At 36.1% G+C, this 24,456-nt stretch overlaps 2 protein-coding genes across 2 annotated transcripts; one reads left to right on the top strand and one right to left on the bottom strand.

Moving 5' to 3' along the window:
* Positions 1-6,701: 6,701 nt before the first annotated feature.
* nprl2 (NPR2 like, GATOR1 complex subunit) lies at positions 6,702-12,617 on the top strand. Its single transcript, XM_042758095.1, has 11 exons — positions 6,702-6,853; positions 7,094-7,186; positions 8,924-9,091; positions 9,177-9,285; positions 9,373-9,509; positions 9,889-9,986; positions 11,246-11,282; positions 11,366-11,459; positions 11,566-11,680; positions 11,847-11,989; positions 12,074-12,617. Exons 1-11 carry the CDS (start codon positions 6,776-6,778, stop codon positions 12,139-12,141), a joined length of 1,140 nt encoding a protein of 379 aa, XP_042614029.1. The 5' UTR covers positions 6,702-6,775; the 3' UTR covers positions 12,142-12,617.
* An 860-nt stretch (positions 12,618-13,477) lies between these two features.
* LOC109106427 (cytochrome b-c1 complex subunit 1, mitochondrial-like) lies at positions 13,478-24,439 on the bottom strand. Its single transcript, XM_019119784.2, has 13 exons — positions 24,283-24,439; positions 21,949-22,089; positions 21,618-21,703; positions 19,315-19,445; positions 17,349-17,547; positions 17,035-17,114; positions 16,812-16,927; positions 16,572-16,715; positions 15,470-15,630; positions 15,287-15,372; positions 14,378-14,466; positions 14,213-14,288; positions 13,478-13,839 (listed from the first exon to the last, which is right to left on the bottom strand). The coding sequence occupies exons 1-13, from the start codon at positions 24,343-24,345 to the stop codon at positions 13,775-13,777; spliced, it is 1,437 nt and encodes a 478-aa protein (XP_018975329.2). The 5' UTR covers positions 24,346-24,439; the 3' UTR covers positions 13,478-13,774.
* Between the last annotated feature and the right edge of the window lie 17 nt (positions 24,440-24,456).

The raw sequence follows: 24,456 nt of genomic DNA, 5'->3' as shown, positions 1-24,456 counted from the left end.
TATTGCTAACATGTTTCAAGCATGATTAGCATGTTTTTAACATGATTAGCATGTCGCTAGTATGTTTCTAGCATCATTAGCATGTTGCTAGCATGATTAGCATGTTACTAGCATGTCACTAGCATGTCACTAGCATGTTTCTAGCTTGATTAGCATGTTGCTAGCATGTTTCTAGCATGATTAGCATGTTTCTAGCATGTTTTGCTAGCATGTTTCTAGCATGATTAACAAGTTACTAGCATGTTGCTAGCATGACTAGCATGTTTCTAGCATGATTAGCATGTTGCTAGCATGTCGCTAGCATGTTTCTAGCATAATTAACATGCGACTAGCATGTTGCTAGCATTTTTCAAGCATGATTAGCATGATTAGCATGTTGCTAGCATGTCGCTAGCATGTTTATAACATGATTAGCATGTTGCTAGCATGTTTCTAGCATGACTAGCATGTGACTAGCATGTTGATAGCCTGTTTCTTGCATGTTGTTAGCATGACTAGCATGTTGCTAGTATATTTCTAGCATGATTAGCAATCGACTAGCATTTTGCTATCATGATTAGCATGTTGCTAGCATGTTTCTAGCATGACTAACATGCGACTAGCATGTTGCTAGCATGTTTCTAGCATGATTAGCATGCGACTAGCATGTTGCTAGCATGTTTCTAGCATGACTAGCATGCGACTAGCATGTTGTTAACATGTTTCTAGCATGGTTAGCATTCGACTAGCATGTTTTCTAACATTATTAGCATGTTGCTAGGATAGATAGATAGATAGATAGATAGATAGATAGATAGAAAGATAGATAGATAGATAGATAGATAGATAGATAGATTAGAAATATTAGATGAGTAGATAGATAGATAGATAGATAGATAGATAGATAGATAGAAACAGTCAGATAGATAGATAGACCAATAGAAAGAAAGGAAGAAAGCAAGAAAATGTTTGAAGATAGATAGATAGATAGATAGATAGATAGATAGATAGATAGATAGATAGATCGATAGATAGATAGATAGATCGATAGATAGATAGATAGATAGATAGATAGATACTAAGAAAAAGTTTGAAGATAGACAGAAAAAGTTTGAAGATAGATACTGTAGATAGATGATAGATAGATAGATAGATAGATAGATAGATAGATAGATAGATAGATAGATAGATAGATTATAGCACTAATGGTCCACCGTAGTCTTGGCTCAATTTGAGCACTCTGCAATGTAAGTCTATGGGGGTTTTATGATTTTTAATATAAATTTTTAAGAAAACTGAAAGTCAAATCAGTCTGAAAAGATATAGCACACCAAGTCAGAACAGTATGAAAGTCTGACCCGAGTTTGGAGTTTGTAGAGTTAAAGCTCTAGGAGGAGTTAGAGTTGCAAAATTTTGGGTCAGAAGAAGAAGAAGAAGTTTAAATAGGATTTCTTTCTCAAGCCAACTTAATTACAGTAACACGTTACTAAGTTTACTAAGGGTTTAATTTGGTTTTGTTTGTGTTTTTTTTTTTTTTGTTTGTTTGTTTTTTATTGTATGTTTTAGCCGTGATTCCCATCCACTTACATTATAAGAGTGATAGACTGCAACGGTTTGAGTTAAAAAAAAAATCTTGGTTTGTGTTCTACTGAAGAAACAAAGTCACCTACATTTTGGATGCCCTGGGGGTAAGCAGATAAACCTCAAATTTTCATTTTTGGGTGAATTATCCCTTTTATAAACAAACTCCAGCTGGTCCAAAATGCAGCAGCTAGAGTTCTTACTAGAACCAGGAAGTATGACCATATTAGCCCAGTTCTGTAAACACTGAACTGGCTCCCTATTAAACATTGTATAGAGTTTAAAATCTTGCTTATTACTTATAAAGCCCTGAGTGGTTTAGTACCTCAGTATTTGAATGAACTTTTATTTCATTATAGTCCTCCACCTTCACTGCATTCTCAAAACTCTGGCAATTTGATCAAAATCAACTGTGGGTGGCAGATCCTTTTCCTATTTAGTGCCAAACTCTGAAATAACCTACCTAACATTGTTCGGGAGGCAGACACACTCTATCAGTTTAAATCTAGATTAAAGACCCATCTCTTTAACCTGGCTTACACATAACAAACTAACACATTTTTAATATTCCTAATATTTTGAATTAATTAGGACAACCGGAACCGAGAACACTTTCCATAACACCCAATGTACTTGCTACATCGTTAGAAGAATGGCATCTACGCTAATATTAGTCTGTTTCTTTCTTATTCCGAGGTCACCGTAGCCACCAGATCCAGTCTGTATCCAGATCAAATGGTCACTGCAGTCACCCAGATCCAGTACGTATCTAGCCCAGATTGGGGATCAGCACCTAGGGATGACCTCTACAGCCCTGAATGTCAGCGGAGACCAGGACAACTAGATGTGCCCCAGAGACAGATCCCCAGTGAAGACCTTGTCTCAGACGACCACCGGGACAAAGACCACAGGAACCAGATGAGTATTCTGCACAATGTGACTTTGCTGCATCCTGGAATTGAACTGCTGGTTTCCTCTGGCCAGAGAAGAACTGGCCCACCGACTGAGCCTGGTTTCTCCCAAGGTTTTTTCTCCATTCTGTCACCAATGGAGTTTTGGTTCCTTGTCGCTGTCGCCTCTGACTTGTTTAGTCGGGGACACTTAATATCCAGTGATATCATAGACTTGATTGCACAGATACTATTTAAACTGAACTGAGCTGGAAGATGACAACATCACTGAATTCAATGATGAACTGCCTTTAACTGAAAATTGAGTGTTTACTATTGTCATGTTGCATTATTGACACACTATTTTCCTATTTAATACTGTAAAGTGCTTTGACACAATATGTATTGCAAAAAGTGCTATATAAAGGTGACTTGACATTCAATTAACTTCACTATTTATCTGCTTCACACTTTGACCCAATTCCACAACAAACTCCTTAAACGGTTTCTTCTCCAGTAAGACAGGGTCACAAGATTCAGAATGTCAACAAGGTGGTACATGGCATTGGCTGATTGATTGATCTTGGTCTATTGGAATACTCAACTCCGGCTCAAAGGACCATGTAATAGACTCTTATGTTACTGACTCTTATGTTACTAAAAATTCCAGAGCAGCTAAACATCAAACAAGGAGCAAATTGCTGCTCTGAAGCAACACCCTTAAAGGCCACTAATTGAAGTCACAACAGGTTGCAGCTGTCAGCAGTGGTCACGTGAGAGGAGGCAATGCCTCCATCGTGATATGACTGGAAATGACTGATTATGTTTGGCTGTGATTGGTTCATGCGATAAATCCCGACTTTTGTGTTCGTGCGGGTTCCGTGTTCGTGAATCAGTCTGAATGAACAATATAATGCCGTGAATGGGAATACTAATTAAAAAAGTAGGTAAACAACTCACACACTTAGATATAGCCACTTTGTTACGTCACAATAAGACATAAATTGGCATGAAAACATGATTTGTAGGAGCTTTTAGTGAGCAATCAGCATGGTGAAATTTGATGCCTGATGATCTGAAAAATTCAAAAATAGTTAAAGGTTAAATATTAAAACGAATAGCTGAACATAAGTTCACAAATGAAATATATTGTTTAAATTATACTGCTGAGTTTTTATTTTAATAAATGTAAAATGCTTAAAAACTAACACATGAGATTAATACATGGCTTAAATAAATTGAATATTGATTACATTGCATGTAATGTAAAAATATAAAAGAGAATTGAATTGTTTTTGTTTGTTTGTTTGTTTTTTGATAGTGTAAATAATGTTTATTTATTGAAGAAAATGTGACTGAAAAAAAAAAAAAAAAAAAAAAAAAACCTTTGAGGACTTTACCTCCTCATTTACGAACACCACCACCACACACCACTGGTACAGCTTAAGTGTTTTTTTTTTTTTTTTTTTTACCTGGGTATTTGGATTTGAAAAAAAAAAAAAAATTATCTTTGAAATACAGTAGGCCTATTCTAAAAAAGGGACTTTTTTTTCAGATTTTATATTTATACATATACTTACTACCAATGAGCTCCCTTCATCCGTTTTTTACATGGAATTTGGTTATGAGTTGCATAAAGTTTCCAAATGCTTCAAAGCACCTTTTGTTCATGTAAAAAGATTGGGGAAGTGCTTGTGCATATTATTTCCATACAAATGTGATATTATCTACAAGCCAGGTTACAGGTCTGGGACTATTTAATCCCCCTTAAATCAATGAGGCAAACCAGCAGGCAGGTTTGCATTTTATGCATATGAAAGCTACATAGTGATTCACATATGTATACAATTTTCACTGGAAAGTGCATCTGTATTTTCTGTATGCAAATGTGTTGTGTATTTTTGTGTATGCTTGTGTGCTGTTAAACACAGTCTTGACCATGCATACTTTTACTGGTGTGTGCAATTTGTTAACTCCAAGTGCTAAATTAAACTGGGCTGCATTTCCCAAAATCACTGTAAGCCTATGAAAATCATAGAAATTATCATCCTTAGAATTTATTGTATCTTTACTTAAGTTAGCATCCTATGCTGAATTCATAATTGCATACTAAGATACTACTATTTCTGCTATAACTTTATATTGAATAATAGTAATAGTTGAAATAACAATAGTGAAATAATAATAAGAGTAGAATGCAAGTGCTATTCTGAGCTCAGTCGACACATGCAGTCACTGAATAAATGCAGAATTGCCAACTAATAACAGCACCCTTGGCGTTTTGTAAAAACAACAAGATACTCGGAACATGCTGTATTATGAAAAGAGGGTGCTTCTTGGGGTTTTGCGTGGTTTGTGTGGTGGTTAATACTGCCATCAGCATTTGTCAAAATGGCTTTTATGTCCCACAGAAGAAAGAAACTCATACAAGTTAACAATAACTTGAGTAAATGATAACAGAATTTTCATTTCAACTATTCCTTGGAATCTGCTGTGGAGCAGATTTATTATTTATTATATAAATATATTATTAATTTATTCATTTTACTTTTCTTTATTAATTAGTTTTATGCACCATTCGATTAAACCTAGTTGTTTCAGCCATATGGAGGTCAGAGGGTACTACACACCATCTAGACTTTATAGAAAATGTCACTTTATTGACAATTTAATCCAACAAAATAGAAATATCTTTTAAACAACATTTAACTGCTAAAAATGCCTTATACACCCTCACTAGGACACCAAGCAAAAGTGAAACTCCAAGCGCTGCAGTGTGCTCTAGTGGTTACACACCAAATTGCATAACCTTAATCCCCCTAAATGAAAGCTGTGATCACACACAAATCATTGCAAAACAGTGGAAACAATCAGCGTTTCCCCATGCAGCTCAGCATGTACAAAATAATGTTTACAGTAAAATTCAAGAACTATAACATTTATTCATATACACACACACTCAAAGACAAAAAAAAAAATTTAAATATAAAACACTTCCACCTCCATGAAACAAGATCCTACCCTGGGGTCTAGGAGAAGAAGACAGCCTTTTCAGGTCTGTGTCTACAGGAAACATCCTTCTCCAAAATCACGGCATATAGGCAGAGACAAAGGGGACAACGGGACAGAAAAAAGACATTCTCAAACTATTTAAAGTATACTCCTTGAGGCATGTATGTGCAAAAATTTTTGCTGTTTCTGGAAACCTGTTTGCTTTGACCTCATATCTGGTGTTAATGCATTTATGTTTTTGTGTTGTAGCCTGGAATAATTTTATACTATAAAGAGAGAGATACCATATATCTCTGTTATACAAATTATCTTGATTCTTGTATCTTGGTTGCTTTACAATTAATTTAAAATAAAAAAATAAATAAATAAAGACAAAATTGTGATAGGCAATGTTCAGACTCATCATAAGTCATAGTAATCTTAAACTCTTTCCTATCAAACAGTCCACAAGACATATTATTTGAAGTCAATCATTTACAAGAATAATAAACCAGGGAGGCCAGGTTGAATTCTTGCAGGTCCTAGTGGATAGACTACATATAATGCACACCCTACAGCACTGGCCCGATCGGGCAAGTGACGATTCTGTCTACTGTCCCGAGCGTCATTCACACTAGCCTCGGGCAATCGGGTAGTCCTTATTGTCGAGCCCTGGAAGGGCCCCTCAAGAGGTAAAGCCCAGGGGCCCCTTATAGTCTTAATGTGGCCCTGGATGTAGGAGTAAAGGGAAACGAGTGTGCGGCTGAGGTGGCAAAAAAAATAAAATAAATAAAATAAAAAAAATTCCTCAAAGGAAGCAAATGTAGAAATACAAAAAAGAATTAGTAAAGCAGAGATTAAATGTGATGGAGAGGGGAAAGGTAAACATTTATATCATAAAAGAGTATCAAATGGAAACAGAAGAGGAAGTAGTATTGACATTAATCATTAAGAATGGAGGAAACATCAGACAAGCTTGTTAGTGTGAGCACTGTCAGAAAAAGAAATCGGTGTGACGTCATTTAGAGTAGCAGAAAATATTAAATACAGAGGGATATAATGAAAAATAATCTGAACAAATTAGGGGTACAGGAGATCACTTTAAAAGCAGCCCTGGAGATGGATAAGAGAGCACAGGTTAGGACTGGGCTCTTCTACAGGGGTTGATATGTTTAAGTATGCTCCACACTCCTGAGCAGAAGGTGGCGGCGATGCACAAATGAGCTGGATGTCAACGGCCGTTAAAAAAGGGAGGAGAAGAAGAAGGAGACGCTCCCACTGAAGAAGAAGAAGAAGAAGAAGTATTATTTAGATGCAAGAACTCTGTACTGAATATGGGGTCATACAGACGAATCGATTGTATATTTTTTAGTGAATTTCATCCAACTTTAGGACCAAAGATCACATATCAGGTAACGTTATAGAAGCATAGTCCTATATATTATATTATACATAAATAACTTTATACATATTTGGGAGCAAAAGAGAATAAATGCAGTTTGTTTGACCATAGATATGAATAGGTATTGGTAAGAAAACTCAGTTAGGGATGCATGCATTATATGGTTATATATATACATACATACATACATACATTTACAGTTACATATATGCAGTTATATTCGTCATGATTTTTTTATGTTTGATCGAAGGTTCCTGAAGAATATATTTCGAGGGAACTTTTTGATACTGTGCAGGTGTACATCATTACCAAACCTGAACTGCAGAACAAGCTCATAACGGTGTACGTACTGAATTTTACCTCATCTTATTGCTGCATTGTCATATTTGTATTTGCACTATAGTTATACAAATTATAGGCTTATACATTTGCTTTCAAAAATGCTTCCTTGTGTGTATATATATATATATATATATATATATATATATACACACACACACACACACAAACATACGTACAACTATATTGACCATTTATAATACATACATTTAAAAATCTTCGTATCAAACCAAAATGAAAAGCACATTGAAATGGCAGTCATCCCAATTTTCTCTAACTAAAGTCATATAAATTATTATTTGGTTCTTGATTTGGAATGGTATATAAATATGGGATGCTATTAGACTCAAAATGATTAATAGATGCACGCACAATTATTCATGTACAGCATAAATTTTATGCATGTATCTTACTAACCACAAACAAATGCTTTTCAGTTTGAGTCTGTGGAATTCAGGATTAAATGATTGTGCGGCGATTTGAACAAATACAGACATGTTTGCGAATAAAAATGTTCTGTTCTGCATTAATATATTGTAAATTGCTCAGGCAAAAAGGAATCCATGCATTTGTGGATCATGTGACAAACATGCATTTATTGGCATCTTGTTTAAGTCTCAAAATTTAAATGAATCAAATAGAATCGACTCGGAAGAGATGTAAATGAATGCATGCGCGTCACCTGACCAACAAATAACTAACATTTGTAATCACAAATATGTCTTTATTTGAACAAAATGCTGCACATTAATGTAATTCTTAACTCTGCAGACACCAGTTGAAAAGCATTTGTTTCAGTGTAGTGACACACATTTCGAATTTTTCAAATTGTGTACACGTTAATGAATTGCACTGGGCCTTGTTCATTGGAAGTTTTGTGTGTGAGTGTCGTGAAATGCTGCAAACTGTGAAAATTAAGTCTCAAAATTAAGGCTGCACAATAAATCGCATGAGATATTTATATCTTGTCAGTAAAGACAAGATGCTTTCACATCTGCGTGCTTTCACATGGACCAGCATTAATTACACAGGGCCATTGTTTATTGACAAGCTGCAAAAAATATGATCGTGTTTTTGCGAAGCTTGTCAGTGAACAATGGCTCTGTGTGGTAAATGCTGCTCCATGTGAAAGCGCGCAGGTGATGGAGATTTACCGCTGATTACAGAACAGGCTTTACTGACAAGATGCGCATTAAATATTGCGTGTGATTTATCATGCAGCCCTACTAAAAATTCAAATGAACTGAACAAGATTGACTCAAGATGTCAATAAATGTACACGTCACCTGATCCACAAATGCACGGATTCCTTTTTGACTGAGCAATTTATAATATATTAATGCAGAACAGAACATTTTTATTCTCAAACATGTCTGTATTTGTTCAAATCGCTGCACAATCATATAATCCCAAATTACACAGACTTAAATTGAAAAGCATTTGTTTGTGGTTAGTAAGATACATGCATAAAATTTATTTAGTATATGGATAATTGTGTGTGCATCTATTCATCATTTTGAGTCTAATATCAACCAATATATAAACAGTTACATAGATTTCAGTCTTTCAGTCTTTTTTAACTTGGGTGATTAAACGGCTTTAGCTGGCACCCATTGTAGATTTTTTTTTCTTTCCTTTATTACTTCTTTGTTTGCATCTGTGATTTTTATAATTTGGTGTAAATATAGCTTTAGAGTTATTAATAATGACACTGTTGTGTTATATCTGTGAAACTGATTAGACTGCCATGGAGAAGAAACTAATAGGTTGTCCAGTGTGCATTGAGCATAAGAAGTACAGCCGGAATGCCTTGCTCTTCAATTTGGGTTTAGTCTGTGATGCCAGGACAAAAACATGTGCTTTAGAACCTATTGTCAAAAAACTGTCTGGCTACCTCACAACTCTGGAGGTAAAAATACATTTGATAAGTGTTTATGTTATGATATCTTAAAAATTGGCACTTATTAACTGTTTCATTAAATTTCTTTGATTAGCTTGAGAGTGGATTCATTTCAAATGAGGAGAGTAAACAGAAGCTGTTGCCTATCCTGTCCACACTTCTGGAGGAACTTAATGTTACAGGAGCCTGCACCCTACCCATTGGTTATATATTTATTTTCTATATCTCTGTTTCCCCTTCTGTGGATGTCATTGTTTTTATAATCACCCTTTCTCGCTCTTTCATGACAGATGACTCTAACACCATCCACTTGAAGCTAATTGAACAAAGGAAAGATCCTCTGGTGGTTCAGGAGTATGATGTTCCAGTATTTACCAAGAATAAAGACCACTTTACAAAATCACAATGGGATCTTACCACACAGCAGGTCTACAAAAAATGTTTCCCACCATTTATTTTTACAGTCTTAAATTGCTTTTATTTGTCTTTTGTATCACATTTTTAAAAAATGTTTAAAAAAAGAAACCCCTGCAATTAGTAAGTCCAAAAAATGGAGGAAAAAAATACATAATGAAAAAATGTACTTATTGTTTGAAATAGTTATTTTGTTCAACAAATTACACATGGTGACACGACACAGCACGTTTTACCACAGTGTGACAGAAATGAGATGAGCTGAACAGTTTATAACACTCTAATTGTAAAGAATTTAGAAGCAGACATACTGCCTTCAAACATTAATTATGTTACCAGTAATTTTGCATTTATATTATTTTTCATGAATATTTGAATGACTTTTTTTGCAGATCTTACCCTTTGTAGATGGTTATCGACACATTCAAAAAATCTCAGCCGAGGCCGATGTTGAGCTTAATTTGGTGCGGATTGCTGTTCAGAATTTATTGTAAGTATAATGTTGTTTCTATTTTGAGCTGCTGCATTAATCTCAGTAATTTATTTAAAGGAAGATTCTGTGTTAAATACAGTTTAACCCACTACCTCATTGGTTCTTCAGCAACATGTTTTTATTCTGAAAAATGTATAATACTACACAAGTACACAAAAAGTCTTTAAAGCCACAATGAAATGGAAATAGGGACCGATCTTATATTGTTTATTGTAACGTGTATGCAACTTGGTAGGGACTTGGTTCTATGCATTGGTTTTTGATGGGATTTTGAGATGTGGGCATTGAACATGCAGTGTTTAAATGGACTAAATAGTTGGAGAAATCCTGCATTCATTACCAGTCTGTAGTTTTCACTAGAAATTGGAACATTTTAATTATACCTTACAAGGTAATTTAAAAAAAAATATAACGTATGCATGGATGAAATGTTCACAATCTGAATTCACATGTTCACATAAGCCTATACCACGAAGCCGGTTTAGCCGGCTAGCCAGGTAAGTTTCAGTTTAGTTTGTGCCTGGGTTTTAGGCACCATGAATGTGGCTCTGTTCTTAAAGGTGTTCATTGCCAACTTACGCTCTGTGGCTAAACTGCTCTGGTGCAGGTTATGTTCTGGGTAAGACTTTGCAAAACAAAATTTGACCACTCAGCTGATGTTTTTATTATTATGGGAAATAGCAACCCTTGCAGCTCTACATTTGGTAGTCTAATGGTCGACATGTGCCTTGATAATCAATCATTATATAATTGAAATGCTGTCGGAGTTGTATGACAGTTATGACAGTTAGTTAGTCACAGCTGTGTCTCGTTTTGAAGGCTGCACCTTCTTGATGTAGAAAAAATTCTACCCATTGCAAAATTGTCTGCAATTTCTCTTATAGAACAGCCACTTTTCATTGTGAACTTCCAAAACGAATGTTTAATGGCAGACATGGTAAAGATTAGATAACAGGCTGTGTGTACAAAATGTGTACACTACAACATCCCATAGATGCTAGATGACAGCTCAAGTTGTATGTAACCCACAGTGTTATTGTAATTTTGATATACCTTGTGTTTCTGGCATAAGGTCTCAATCTCTTGATTGTCGACAAAAATGTATAGATACTACGATGAATTTATCAAAATCTAGCACCTAATTAAAATGTAAATAATGAAATGTTCTAAAACCATAAAAAGATAATTACAATAGTTACAGTGATGCAGAAAGTACAATTTCATCATGGACTGAACAATGGTATTACATTTCACAGGTATTATGAAGTGGTAACTCTGGTATCCATATTCCAGGTAAGGCTTCTGTTGTTACTGTTGTTTCTTCAGAATTTTATAATACTTTTTCTTAAATTGCTTTTGGTTTTCATATTCTACAGTACTCAAATGTTTACTGCACAACACCTAAAGTACAAAACTTAATAGATAAGAAGTGCCTTCAGGAAGAGTGTATACATTATGTCAGTAAGCTAGGTAAGCAAGTTCAGCAATTCCAAATGCATCTTTTTTTCTGCAACATGTACAGTATGTATATGAGTGTGAATAGATACAGAAGACATTTTACTGTGTATTTCACCAGGCCAAAGGACAAATCTCAGGGATGTATTCCAGTTGTATTGTGGTCTGACCCCAGGTACAACTGTACGTGACCTCTGTTCCCGCTATTCTCATCAACTACAGAGGGTGGATGAAAGGTAAGGCCATTTGAATTTGACTCGTTCACACTTAAATCCCCACAGTTGACATGCCATCTGTAAGGCAAGCTTATTTGGTTATTGGTTAAGTACTAGTGTGATCTGTAAGAAGATAAATATTCTATGTAAAATAATTAATCTACTTATATCTTTTGTGTTGCTTTAGGAAGTTGATTCAGTTTGGCTTGATGAAAGGTCTGATTCGGCGCCTGCAGAAGTATCCAGTCAAGGTTGTTAGAGATGAGAGGAGTCGTCCACCTAGACTTTATACTGGCTGCCATAGTTATGATGAAATCTGTTGCAAAACTGGTATTATGTATATTTTTCACAAGAATATTCCTTGATTTTAACCATTTTAAAGAAAGTGACATTATTCCTTCCCTGTGTTTTCAGGAATGAGTTACAAGGAGTTGGATGAGCGTTTGGAGAATGACCCTAACATTGTTGTTTGCTGGAAATAACTTTGCAGATCCAGAATTATAACTACAGACTATTTCAGTGAAAGAACTCATTTGTAACTTGAGAGAAACAGATCTGGTTTCTGGCTTTTTGTTCTGTACCTTTATTTATTGTAAATCAATTGCCCTTTGTGTATATTTGAAACCATTATAGGTCAAAATATGAACACAAAAATTGATAAAATATATATATAGTAATGATTTAAGATGCATAAATGCAAAAATGACTGTTTGTACATGAAAAGCTAGGTTACTGGTTTTGAAATAATTAGTTTGTTACATGGCTGGATGTGTAACTAATTCTATAGTATGTTTGACCACAGTTAAAAACATTTAAGTTTTCTTACTCTGAGAAAAAAAACTGGAAAAGATAGACAAGATAACCCCATTGATCGAAAATACATGACTTTTAAAGTACCTTCTGCATTAACTGTTAAATTAGCCTTAGAACAAAAATAAATTATTATAAACTGTCAAAAGTTTTTGCTTTTATCATGTGTAAACTGCAGTTGCACAAATACTTGATTACATCGTTGCATGAAATATTATGGCTGTCCAAAGACATTAAAAATGTATGGACATGGCAGAGTTTGCACAATAGTCTTAAGAATATATTTTCTTTTAACAGTCAGTCATTTTTAACAAAAACTTTAACTTTAAAGGCACAGTGTTATTTTTCGCCGCTAGAGGGCGCGTATTCAAAATAAGCAAAGAGTGTGGAATCATGAGAGTTGTGGACTTCATCCCCACAGGCTATGTAATCCGACGGGCAGAAATCATGTTCATGGATGAGCTAATGATTAATTAACGAAGTAATTAGTTTCTACAAAACAAAACCGGAAATCGAGGGGTTATTACGTCATTAGCGACACAATGGCACTATGGACACGGTCCGTGTTGGTGTCACTAGTTAAAATTGCTTATTTCTCTGGATTTAAACATTCTTCGAAACATTCGGGATAACGTAAGTACGTTACACAAGTCAGCAAAAAATATAATACTGTTGTAGTGATTTTTGGATATTTTAATAAAAAAAAATCTTACATATTGTGCCTTTAAGGCACTTTAAGTCACTAGATTGATATTCCCAGAACACTCACCAACATAAATATTAAAATGAACTGCTTATTTTGATATTGGCAAGAACATCTAAGCATCTTTAATTGGAAGAGGAAATATCTTAACACAGCTGTCATTTTAACGTCAGCCAGCCATTCTTCAACTATTCCTTTAACATACCTTTCCATTATCTTCTTAACCCACAGTTTACTGCCTGTTTACTGGATACACTGAATGGGTTTATTTTCTCTGAAGCAACTAAAATAAATCAAACAAAAACTTGATGTGACGGTTTTATTTGAAGTTGGAATGAGAGCTATTGCTATATACAAAATGGACAGAAACAAAACATCACATATTTTCATAAATAGCTCTGAGCCATGTCTGACATTCTATATGTAAATGTACCAAATTCTCCTCTCTCTCCATCTCATCTTGGAAAAGGATGGCTAAGATAACAAGTGGGCAAATATGCTACTCATCAAATTCATACAAGCAAAGGGTACGAAAATGGTGAGAAGACAAAAGTTGCAAAGAGAGACATCACATCAGTGAGGGCTGACAGCCCAAGGAACATTTAAAATCGGAGCCAGTACATAGCACTTCTCATTCTGTTATAATCTGGCAGCTGCTCTATTGGACCTGAATAAAGAAAGAAACAATTGCAAGGTTACATAAATTCAGTTGTTAATACCAGTGAAATTTCATAATTGGTAATACCAATTTCAATACCACAGTATTAGGATAGATATCTAGCAATTTCTAGGAAATTTCCAATTTCCAGGAAATTTCCAATTTCCTTCCATTAATGTCTGTTAGCATAATTAATTATTGTACCAAATGTCTCCGTAAATAAGCTGCAGCTAGATCCAGAAAATACACTGGTTACTAGTTAAATTCCTTAACTATGTGTCATGCTAATATAAAAGAGAATTCCACTAAATATTTATTCACTCCAACACAAAATAATAAACATAAAAAATACATATTAAATATAAAAAATAAACTAACTCACCAACTGCAGACACAGCTGGGCATTTGTCATAGATGTATTTAGAGCAGACATCCCGAACAATTCTGGGAGTTACAGCCTATCAAGAAACAAACAAGCAAATAGCTATTCTTAAAATGAAATTAAATGTCATCTCAAACAGTGGTCACGCAAACATGGACAACTTACCTCAATTCTGGCATCCCACTCTGCCAATGGGATGCGGCGACCATAATTTAGTATGTGTCTGCCAATGTCATCACAAACAGGTGTAGTTCCTGAGGACAGAAAGAAGAAACATGTTTTAAAGTTAGAGTGTGTGCGTGTGTGTATAGAAGCAGTTAATTTGGTTAAGTCAATATTACAGCAAAAACATGTCTTACTGTCACTATAGTTTAAAGTAGAGGTGCACGAAATATCTGCAGCTGATGTACTATGGCACAACACCAGATACAATTAAGTGATCATAATCATATATTTTTCTCCATGATCTGCAAAAACTGGTTGGTATGTAACAAAAAAAGAAGGCGCATTTAGCAAAAGTTAATCACGTTGTGCTAATGTTGTTGTTTGGGCTTGTTTTAACCACAATCATCTGCTGGAAATAAAAATATTCTGTTTTAAAGACTTTCTGTCAAGTAGTAATAAGTGATTGCTTATTTATGAAAACATTATTACTCACATCAGAGGAACACAATTATATCCAAATACTATGCTGATTAGATTTGTAAATAATCCTCAAAGATTAACATGAGATGCTAACTTGTTTAAAAACATATATTAAAGGTTTTTTACACAAATACTTGCTGCAGCTTAATGACACTAATGTGCTTGTTGTATAACTACTAGGGATGGCCCAATAACACTTTTTTTTTTAAGTCTGATCCAGATCTATATCTATTCCTCATATCATCAACCTATTTTACAAAATATATATTTATAACAAGACTACTTGATACAGCACTATAATTAACAGTAATTCCAGTGAAAATCTGAAAAATCAATGATTCCTTTATTAAGATTATGACTACGTTTTGATGCAAAGAGAGAAGGTATAGACAGACTGTCTATAAGAGTACATATGTTTGCGTTTATTACCATTGAGCTGTCCCACTAAGCTAGCCTTCAAAGCATTCTTGGCTCGAGCCACATCACTCTCAGTCACTGTGGTGCACAAATTCATCCTGTAATACAGAAACATTAAGAGCACATCACCTCAAATACAACTACAAAACATCAGATGACAATCCTATCTTCTCTGTATGTTATAGCTGGACTTACCAGGCATTCTGAGCCCAATGCATCATGTCCTCTATTTTATGTTTGTCTGTAACAAAATAAATACCCAGCAGTCCAGTGTCACTGTATGAAGAGTGGAAAGCCTGGAAACTGTGACACAGGTTCAGCTCTGCAGCCAGACGAGCTAGGCGACTGCTTAAGTGCTACATACACAACATACAAGAAATGAAAAATTAGCATTATTTCATGATCCTAATGCAACCACCATTTTACCTGATAAATTTTAATTTGTATCATGCTCAGCTAATTTACAAATTAAACCACTGTGTATGCATGGATAACAACTAATCAACGTAGGAATGCACAATATATTAGTATGACATCAGTTATTTTTTTATGGAGACCAATACTAATGAAATCTACCAGTATTGGCCAATATTAGATATACATAGGCCAGTATTGGATATTTAATGTTGTATAACAATTTTTCCTATTTTTACCTTACCTTTGTTCTCTAAGACTCACTTAAAGTAAACCTTTAAAACTATTTTTATTACTGTACATTGGAATGTTGTGATGCCCAAATTCCCCTTTTAGCATGTAAAACTTTAAATTTTGCTTTCAGTATTTATTATTTAGACAAAGTAGTATAGAACTTTAATATCGGCCACAACATTAAAATAATTATCAGCTGATAGTATCAGACATAAATATAACACCTGATATTTAATATGTAAATGTACATCCCTAAAAATCTATATTCTGCATCATGAACTCTTAATATTTAAATGGAATAAACAGGAATCACAATTGTGGGACAATCACATGCCTGTGAGTTGATCATATCGGTGGGTGAAGAAATCAACAGACTGATTAACAATGGCATCATTTAAGCTTGTTCTGTGCCGCATTTCATTAAAACAGAATGAATTCTCATACTTGATTATAATATCCTGCTTAAACCATTTCTACTTTCAAGATATGGAACAAAGCTTATTGTGCATTTTATAACAGGTGAAATCACTGTACTGAATTTTCAAGGAGCCTTCTTAACTTGTCAAAGATTTCAAGAAGTATTGAGAATCCCTGAAAACGCTAAACAAATGTTTAGGAAATGAAAATTTAAGCAAAGTTATAAACTAACCTTGCCACCCCCAAATGTGATGTCATAGCTACCAATGATGGAATTGGCAACCATAAGTGGTACAATATCAGGGCTTGCAACTCCAGCTCCCTCTACAGCAATAGCAATGTGTGCTAGGGGCATTTCATCATCACGCATACGAATCTGAAAGCAAGACAGGATCAGACCAACAGAAAGTCAATCAATCCATCCGGCATGAAACTGAGACCCTCTCATGCACACATGCAATTTATAAGCTACCTCACTCCCAGTGAAACGGCATAGGGATGGAACAGGTACAGCATCACCTTCATATTCAAAAGAAACGCCACTGAATTGCTGCTTAGCCAGAGCTACAAGATCATCATGGTTTACTCCTGCAGCAGAACAGAGAGAGTATTTAATCAATCAACTCAGCTTTATGTGGCTTTTCTATTAAAAAAACTACAGTATGACACGTTTGATAACTGTTTAAGAGCAGTACCTCCAGCTGTAGCCAGGACCATGCGAGGAGCTTTATAATGGCTATTGATGTATTCCACTAAATCATTACGAGTTAGTGTCCTTGAAAATACAAAGAGCAAAAAAAAGTTTCCATTAAATTCTTTAGGAACATGTTTCATTAGGTATTTTATCACTAATTTTCATCAATGAGAATTAATCCAATCCGATTTTAGATTTCAAAAGTTTCACATTTTCATTTACGTGCATTTATGTATTCCGAACAAAAAGTCAGCATATCTACAGTGCAAGCATATGTAACATATGAAATACATTATTTTGAGGCTATGTGTGTACCTGGCATTGGCAGAGGGACCAAGAACACTGTGGCCAAGAGGAGTACCCTGGAAGGCAGTAGCATGGAGCAGATCCAGGCAAACATCCTGCAAGCTACCTTGCACCTCTTCCAGCTCTCTTAGCACCACACTTCTCTGCTGCTCTATATCAGCCTCACTCAAAGATGAGCTCATCACTACTTCTGCCAAGAGCTCCACCGCTAAAAGGAACACAATAAAGAGGTGACATTAAAAAGACAGAGTAGCACTTCCAGATTATTCAGAGAAAGACAACATGATCTATGCCAACATGACATACCCCATTCTAGAGCTCATCTAGATCAATCAGGTTATTTATCTATCCACATTACTATGAAAAAACTGCGCATGTTAGAAGAATTGGCCTATTTTAAAGTGCCCCTATTATGCCATTTTTAAGGTTCCTTATATTTTTTTGGGAGTATCCTACAATAGGTTTAAATGCAAGCAAGGTCAAAAAACGCTTTCATTTTCTCAAAATATGCATTTAATATCACCACATTTTCCAGCGTTTCTCAAACAATTTGTTCGAAGCAGTTCAAAGATTCAAGCTACGTCCACACGAAGCTGGAGCTTATCCCAATCCGATCCTTTTTTTTTCTCGTCTCAAGAAATATTCGCGTCCACACGAAACCATAAAACGATGTAGTATACATGCCAGACCAGCATGTGGCGCTGTAATTCTGCCACAGAGATACACTAAAAATGGAGAAGAAGACATGGACTATGCGCATAAACCTTTCGCTTGGCACACAAACAAACATGGAACCAATACATTTATTAATCTGTGTTAATGTTAGTTAATAAAAAAGACAATCATTCAGTGTGTGTTCATGTTTTTGTTGCTGTTACGTGACGTAGAGGTGTCTGACTAGGGGGGAGACGTGGGCTGATAACGTCATCATTTCAGAAAATATACAGATTCGCTGTCCACACGAAAACGCAAAGACGGGCGTTTTCAGATTTATCCACTCTGGGACCCGGTTTCAAAAAATAGCGGTTTCACCTTACGAAAACGCCGGATCCGTGTGGACGAAACACCTGTCCGATAAAAAAATTGTGCGTATTCACAGAAACGCGTCTCTGTGTGGACGGGGCCTCAGTCTCTCTAAACTCCTCCTTTCCATGAACCTACTCATTCTGCTCTATGAGTAGTTCTGATTGGTCAGATGGCCCAGGCTGTTGTGATTGGTCTACCGCATACAGCGCATGTAGAAAACGATCCATATTTTGAATGCTTGATAGAAAATATAAACATCTATTATTTATCATACTTACAGGTTGTGATTCAGTGGAGCCAGCTGTCCCAAATGAACTGGGTACTGAGCCATCTTTCAAGAGCAAGCGCTTTGTGAATCCCGCGCTGAACTCCCCGTGATTAGAGAAGCAATCAGTAAAATTATGTGTTTGAGGGCGGGGTCAAGTTATTTGCGGCCGGCCAACATAGAACTAGGGATGCACAATAAATATCAGCACGATATTTAATGCGCATCTTGTCAGTAAAGCCGGTTCTGTAATCAGCAGTAAATCTCTACACGTGCGTGCTTTCACATGGAGCAGCATTTACTACACAGAGCCGTTGTTAACTGACAATCTGCGCAAACTATGATCGTGGTTTTGCGCAGCCGGTTCAGTAAAGAACCGGCTTTACAGACAAGATGCGCATTAACTATTGTGCAATATTTATCATGCATCCCTACGTAGAACATAGGCGGAAATTATGGAAATGCATTACCCGTGACGATTCAAATTATTAACGACTTGTTTAGGCTGTACAGACGCAATTCTTTATTTTGGGAGACAATAACTTTATTTATCGTGCACTTTTGGCTTTACAACCTTGCAGATCATTTGCATTCACATACAGCTACATTACACACTGCATGAAAGGAAATATTTAAAATGGCATAATAGGGACACTTTAATAGTTAATTTGTTTGTTCTCTTACCTTTAGGCAAGTCCTTGGCAAGGGTCTTCATGTAGTAAGCAGTATGTTCCCGAGAGGTATATGCACTCAGGTGAGCTCCCATAGACTCCACTGCCTGTTCAAGGGCAGACTGTGGGTGCTTCTTTGTGCCTGATCCAAGAAAGGTTTGGAATAGAATGAACGTCGTTCAAATTAGTGAAACAGCATTACAGTTTTTAAATTGCCTTCATACTACAACCAATTCCAATCAACAATATTCATGTTTTTCTCTCCTACAATAAACAAATTCAGCATTTTACATCATGTGCTCATATGAAGTCTTAGAATTCAATAATTATTGCGAATGTCATCACAACCTGACCTTACAATTCCCACTATGTGAACACTCGGGGTACGTTCCACTTTTAGACACATACTCGTGAAATTCCCAAAGCACTTCCCCTAGGGGGAATCCCAACTGCCATTTTGAAGTGCATACCATTTGGTCAAGTGGATGAGGGAAGTTTATATGGAAAGACCCTCGGCCCCTCAATTTTGACAAAGGACGTAAGTCTATTCATATATACACTTGAGGCAGCTCCATATACCATAATGCAACATGATTGTGACACACTTAAGCCCCTTTCACACTGCACGTTGGTCCCGGAAAATTGCCAGATCGCCTTCTGTGTGAACACAAACACGTCCCAGGATTGATTCCGGGATCGATCCCGGGTTGGGGACCTAGTAACATTGCCGGGTTCAGTCCCGGACCAAGCTCTGTGTGAACAAAAGCCAGAATCAATGCCGTAAAGGGTATGTCGTAGTGATGATGCACGTTATCGTGTGACTCTTTAACCAGGTGTTTTGAAGGCAGATCAACGTTCGCGACGAAAAAATATGTGCAAACTGTAATAAAGCAGAGATCAGTTAGCTCCTCACTATCCGCGCTGAAGCTGAGATTGTTCGCCAGATTAAGTGAAAGTTAACATGCCTAGCGTTTTCGTGCCTAGCGTTTGTCACATCCTGATGTCACGTGTCATTACAGGACCATTATGGGTTGTGTGTGAACACACACTCATTTTCCAGGAAATCACTGGCAATGTGAAAGGAGCAAAATCTAGCGACCCAGGAACAATTGCCGGGACACATTACCCGTGTATTTTCGGGAATCGCAGTGTGAAAGGGGTTTTATTGTATTGATACTAATACAGCCCAAACATACCTATAGACATACAGAATATAATGGTAATGTAAATACAAATAATAAATCGGCCCCGTAGCAGCTTCCAAGTGATCAGGGGCTTATGACATTCCAATTCAACCCACTGCAAAGGTTCAGTTGTTACCACCAACTGTTTAGTTACTATTCTTCAAAATATCTTCTTTTGTGCCCAACAGAAGAAAGAAACTCATACGGGTTTGGAACAAGCGAAGGGTGAGTAAAATTACATAATTTTCATCTTTAGGTGAACTATACCTTTAAGTTTACGCTACACTTAAACAATTAAAGACTTTAACTCTTTTCCAAACAGCTTACCAGAAGTTAAATACCCACACAGAGATACCATGGCAAAGCTACCGTATTTTTCAGTCGCACCTAAGTATAAGTCGCATCAGTCCAAAAATACGTCATGACGAGGAAAAAAACATATATAAGTCGCACTGGGCTATAAGTCGCATTTATTTAGAACCAAGAACCAAGAGAAAACATTACCGTCTACAACCGCGAGAGGGCGCTCTATGCTGCCCAGTGCTCCTGTAACCTATCAGATCGGCTGCATATTTTACCATATTTTACAGTTTTGTAATCTGCAGAATGGGATTTTCTTTTGGGGGGAATTTTGTTTGAATTCAGTCTTTCTCAGTTGTCTTTAAGTTAATATTTCAGTTAACAGTTTTCAGTTGTTTTTCAGTTAATGTTTTCAGGGGTATGCTACAGGAGCACTGAGCAGCATAGAGCGCCCTCTCGCGGCTGTAGACGGTAATGTGTTCTCTTGGTTCATTTCTCTTGTTTCATTTCAAATTAATTTTGATAAATAAGTCGCACCTGACTATAAGTCGCAGGACCAGCCAAACTATGAAAAAAAGTGCGACTTATAGTCCGGAAAATACGGTAGTAAATATTCAATTTGCTTTTTCTCATTACAATAAATTTGCATTTTTATTAGATCTGAACTGTAAAAAAAAAAGTTTTCAGGGGTAAGAATCATGATCTAATATGATGTTAAGATTATATAATGCTTTGTGCCATATCATGACATGATCGTGAAGCAGCGACACCCAATCCTAGCAACAATGTTCATTCAGAGAGAATGAGGCCAAGTAAAGGTTTATTGCATACTTTAAATGCCATGTGCTCCAGGAAGAATCCAGCTCCATTATTCTTCTCTGACTCGTATCTGCTCCCACAACCTATCCAAAGGCCAACCTGCCAAGCCAGACAGATGAAAAGCACAAAAAATTACATCAGCAGACAGGTTGATTTACTTTTGAGTTTCCTTTTGGTTAAACATTTGAAAATGGAAAAATTCAAGTACAGTTGTTCAGGCTTTTTCAATTTCTGTTATTTTTATGACACATGCATAACATTCACTTTATTTGACTTTTTGTTTAGAAATTTTATATTTCAGGCACTTAAAAATTTATTTGTACAGCCTAAAATAAGCTATTCACCGTGCATGTGGCCTGGTTGGTCTCTTCAGAGGCAATCCTCAAGCCATTGCTTAGAGTAGTTAGCCGTGTTTCTGGAGCTCCTAGCAGGCTCTGAGCATATGACACAGAGGCCTGTCCTCGTCTCAGAGACAGCAAAAGAGGCTAAAATAAAGGAAAAGGTAGAAATAAGTATAAGGGGCAATTTCCATGCATTCAATTATAAAAACAAGCCAAAAATCATCATTGCATTAGTCTGGGATTTTTGGCTTGTTTTTATAAATGAAGAGGTTGACCGATAAGACAACATTTGAATAAAGTGTTTGATTTGGCCCAGTAGCCAGAGGTTTATTGCTGTGATAGCAATGTTTTTCAGCAATAAACACTGCTAATAAACAAAACTAGAAGTGAAAGGGAGAGAAAATAATGTTTTAAAGAAACAAGAATTTGGTAAGAAAATCTATAGATTCATAGGGCATTCCTATTAGTTACTCATGGGATATGTTATTTACTCTATCAGAGGACCAGATCCCAAGTGCACAGTAACTGTTGCCTTATTCATAAAAACCAGGAAAAACAGAACACAGTGGACTGAAAAAAGCTCTTGTTACAGATTTACTTTATTTTTGACCCCCTACATTCTTTATTTTTATGACCAGACAAAGACAGTTAAGGCTGCTGTAAAATGTCATGTGCACTACTAAATTGCATTTACATACACACATATATATATATACAGTCAGGTCCATAAATATTGGGACATCGACACAATTCCAATCTTTTTGGCTCTATACACCACCACAATGGATTTGAAATGAAATGAACAAGATGTGCTTTAACTGCAGATTTTCAGCTTTAATTTGAGGGTATTTACATCCAAATCAGGTGAACGGTGTAGGAATTACAACAGTTTGTATATGTGCCTCCCACTTTTTAAGGGACCAAAAGTAATGGGAAAATTGGCTGCTCAGCTGTTCCATGGCCCCCCTGTGTGTGTTATTCCCTCATTATCCCATTTACAAGGAGCAGATAAAAGGTCCAGAGTTCATTTCAAATGTGCTATTTGCATTTGGAATCTGTTGCTGTCAACTCTCAATATGAGATCCAAAGAGCTGTCACTATCAGTGAAGCAAGCCATCATTAGGCTGAAAAAACAAAACAAACCCATCAGAGAGATAGCAAAAACATCAGGTGTGGCCAAATCAACTGTCTGGAACATTCTTAAAAAGAACGAACGCGCCGGTGAGCTCAGCAACACCAAAAGACCCGGAAGACCATGGAAAACAACTGTGGTGGATGACCGAAGACTGCACGTGTTCTTGACTTTGGAGTAAACATTTATTTTGAATCTTGTGATTAAAGTATGTTTTACATAAAATGCCCCTAAGTTTCAAACATTATTTTTAATATCACAAACAGGAAATAACTTGCATATTACAATAAAACGAATAACTGTATAGGCCTACAACTAAATAACACAAGATTGAGGTTTATAAAATGCTTAATATATCATTATAAAATGCATACATACATAACATATCGTGTGTAATAAAAGCAAATTACCCCTTAAAAACCGTAAGCTTGCGCTACTTTCTTAAGAACGGTTACGGTTCTGAAACTGCTGGTCTGCAGCTGGATACTACTGTATGTAACAGACATGAACTGTGTGTACATTTCTGAGAACTTGTCACCTGTTATAATATTGTTTTTTTTTTTTTATAACCTTTTCCTTATGTGGACGCTCTTGTATGTAACTGACATATTTATAGAAGATTCTTTATTAACAGTCATTAGAAATTAGTTATTCGTCAAACCAGATTTCATGTTGTTTTGTTGTAGTTGTAGCTACATAGAGGAGGACACAGCACTCAGTCTAACTTGTTTCTCTTATTTGATTCAAATTAACGAAAGGGAAATGTCACAAACAGTACGAAGTTATACTCTTAATGTCTACAGTTTAACAGAGTTACAGAGTATAAGACGAACAAATAATCTATATATCTCCGGGTGACGTCAAATTTCCATGACCTTGTCAGATGAAATTTCATGTTAACTTAACATAATGAATAAAAAACGTACAAGTGCAATATTTAAATTTCTAGAGTTACACAGTGACTTGATACAGAACTGTTTATAACTCGTCTCTTGCTCCTCAAAGCTCTTACACACGGGAAAGAGACGTAACCTTTAGTGTATCTGAGCTATCAGCTAGTCCCCCGGCACCGACAAGGCCAATGACAGTCACTGCGATTATGGAGATCGACTTACTGGTCCGTGTAATTAAATATAATGTTTGAAATTACAAACGCCGGTTAAAAAATAAAATACAAATACAAATCAAAGCCATGCAATACGTACGTATCCAGCTTTAGCAAAAGCTCGATTCACTGCCCCAGTGACCCGCAACAGAGAGGCAGCCATCTTGTCTACAGTGTGCACCACCACCGCTGACTGTCTTCTTCCTCTTCTTTTTATTTAACGGCGGTTCGCAAACCTACAAAGCTCAGTACCGCCCCCTACTGTTAGCATGGA

Source organism: Cyprinus carpio, chromosome A6, assembly GCF_018340385.1.
Source record: "Cyprinus carpio isolate SPL01 chromosome A6, ASM1834038v1, whole genome shotgun sequence".
NCBI lineage: Eukaryota > Metazoa > Chordata > Actinopteri > Cypriniformes > Cyprinidae > Cyprinus > Cyprinus carpio.
This window is presented reverse-complemented; position numbering and strand designations above follow the sequence as displayed.

Bases quoted from the DNA above. Each gene is read 5' to 3' on its own strand.
- nprl2 (XM_042758095.1), top strand. From the start codon at position 6,776: ATGGGGTCATACAGACGAATCGATTGTATATTTTTTAGTGAATTTCAT. The intron at 9,092-9,176 runs GTAAAAATACAT...TTCTTTGATTAG, and splicing joins GCTACCTCACAACTCTGGAG to CTTGAGAGTGGATTCATTTC. The intron at 11,990-12,073 runs GTATTATGTATA...CTGTGTTTTCAG, and splicing joins TGAAATCTGTTGCAAAACTG to GAATGAGTTACAAGGAGTTG.
- LOC109106427 (XM_019119784.2), bottom strand. From the start codon at position 24,345: ATGGCTGCCTCTCTGTTGCGGGTCACTGGGGCAGTGAATCGAGCTTTT. The intron at 21,704-21,948 runs GTGAATAGCTTA...CTGGCTTGGCAG, and splicing joins CCAACCAGGCCACATGCACG to GTTGGCCTTTGGATAGGTTG. The intron at 14,289-14,377 runs GTAAGTTGTCCA...GTTTCTTGATAG, and splicing joins AGTGGGATGCCAGAATTGAG to GCTGTAACTCCCAGAATTGT.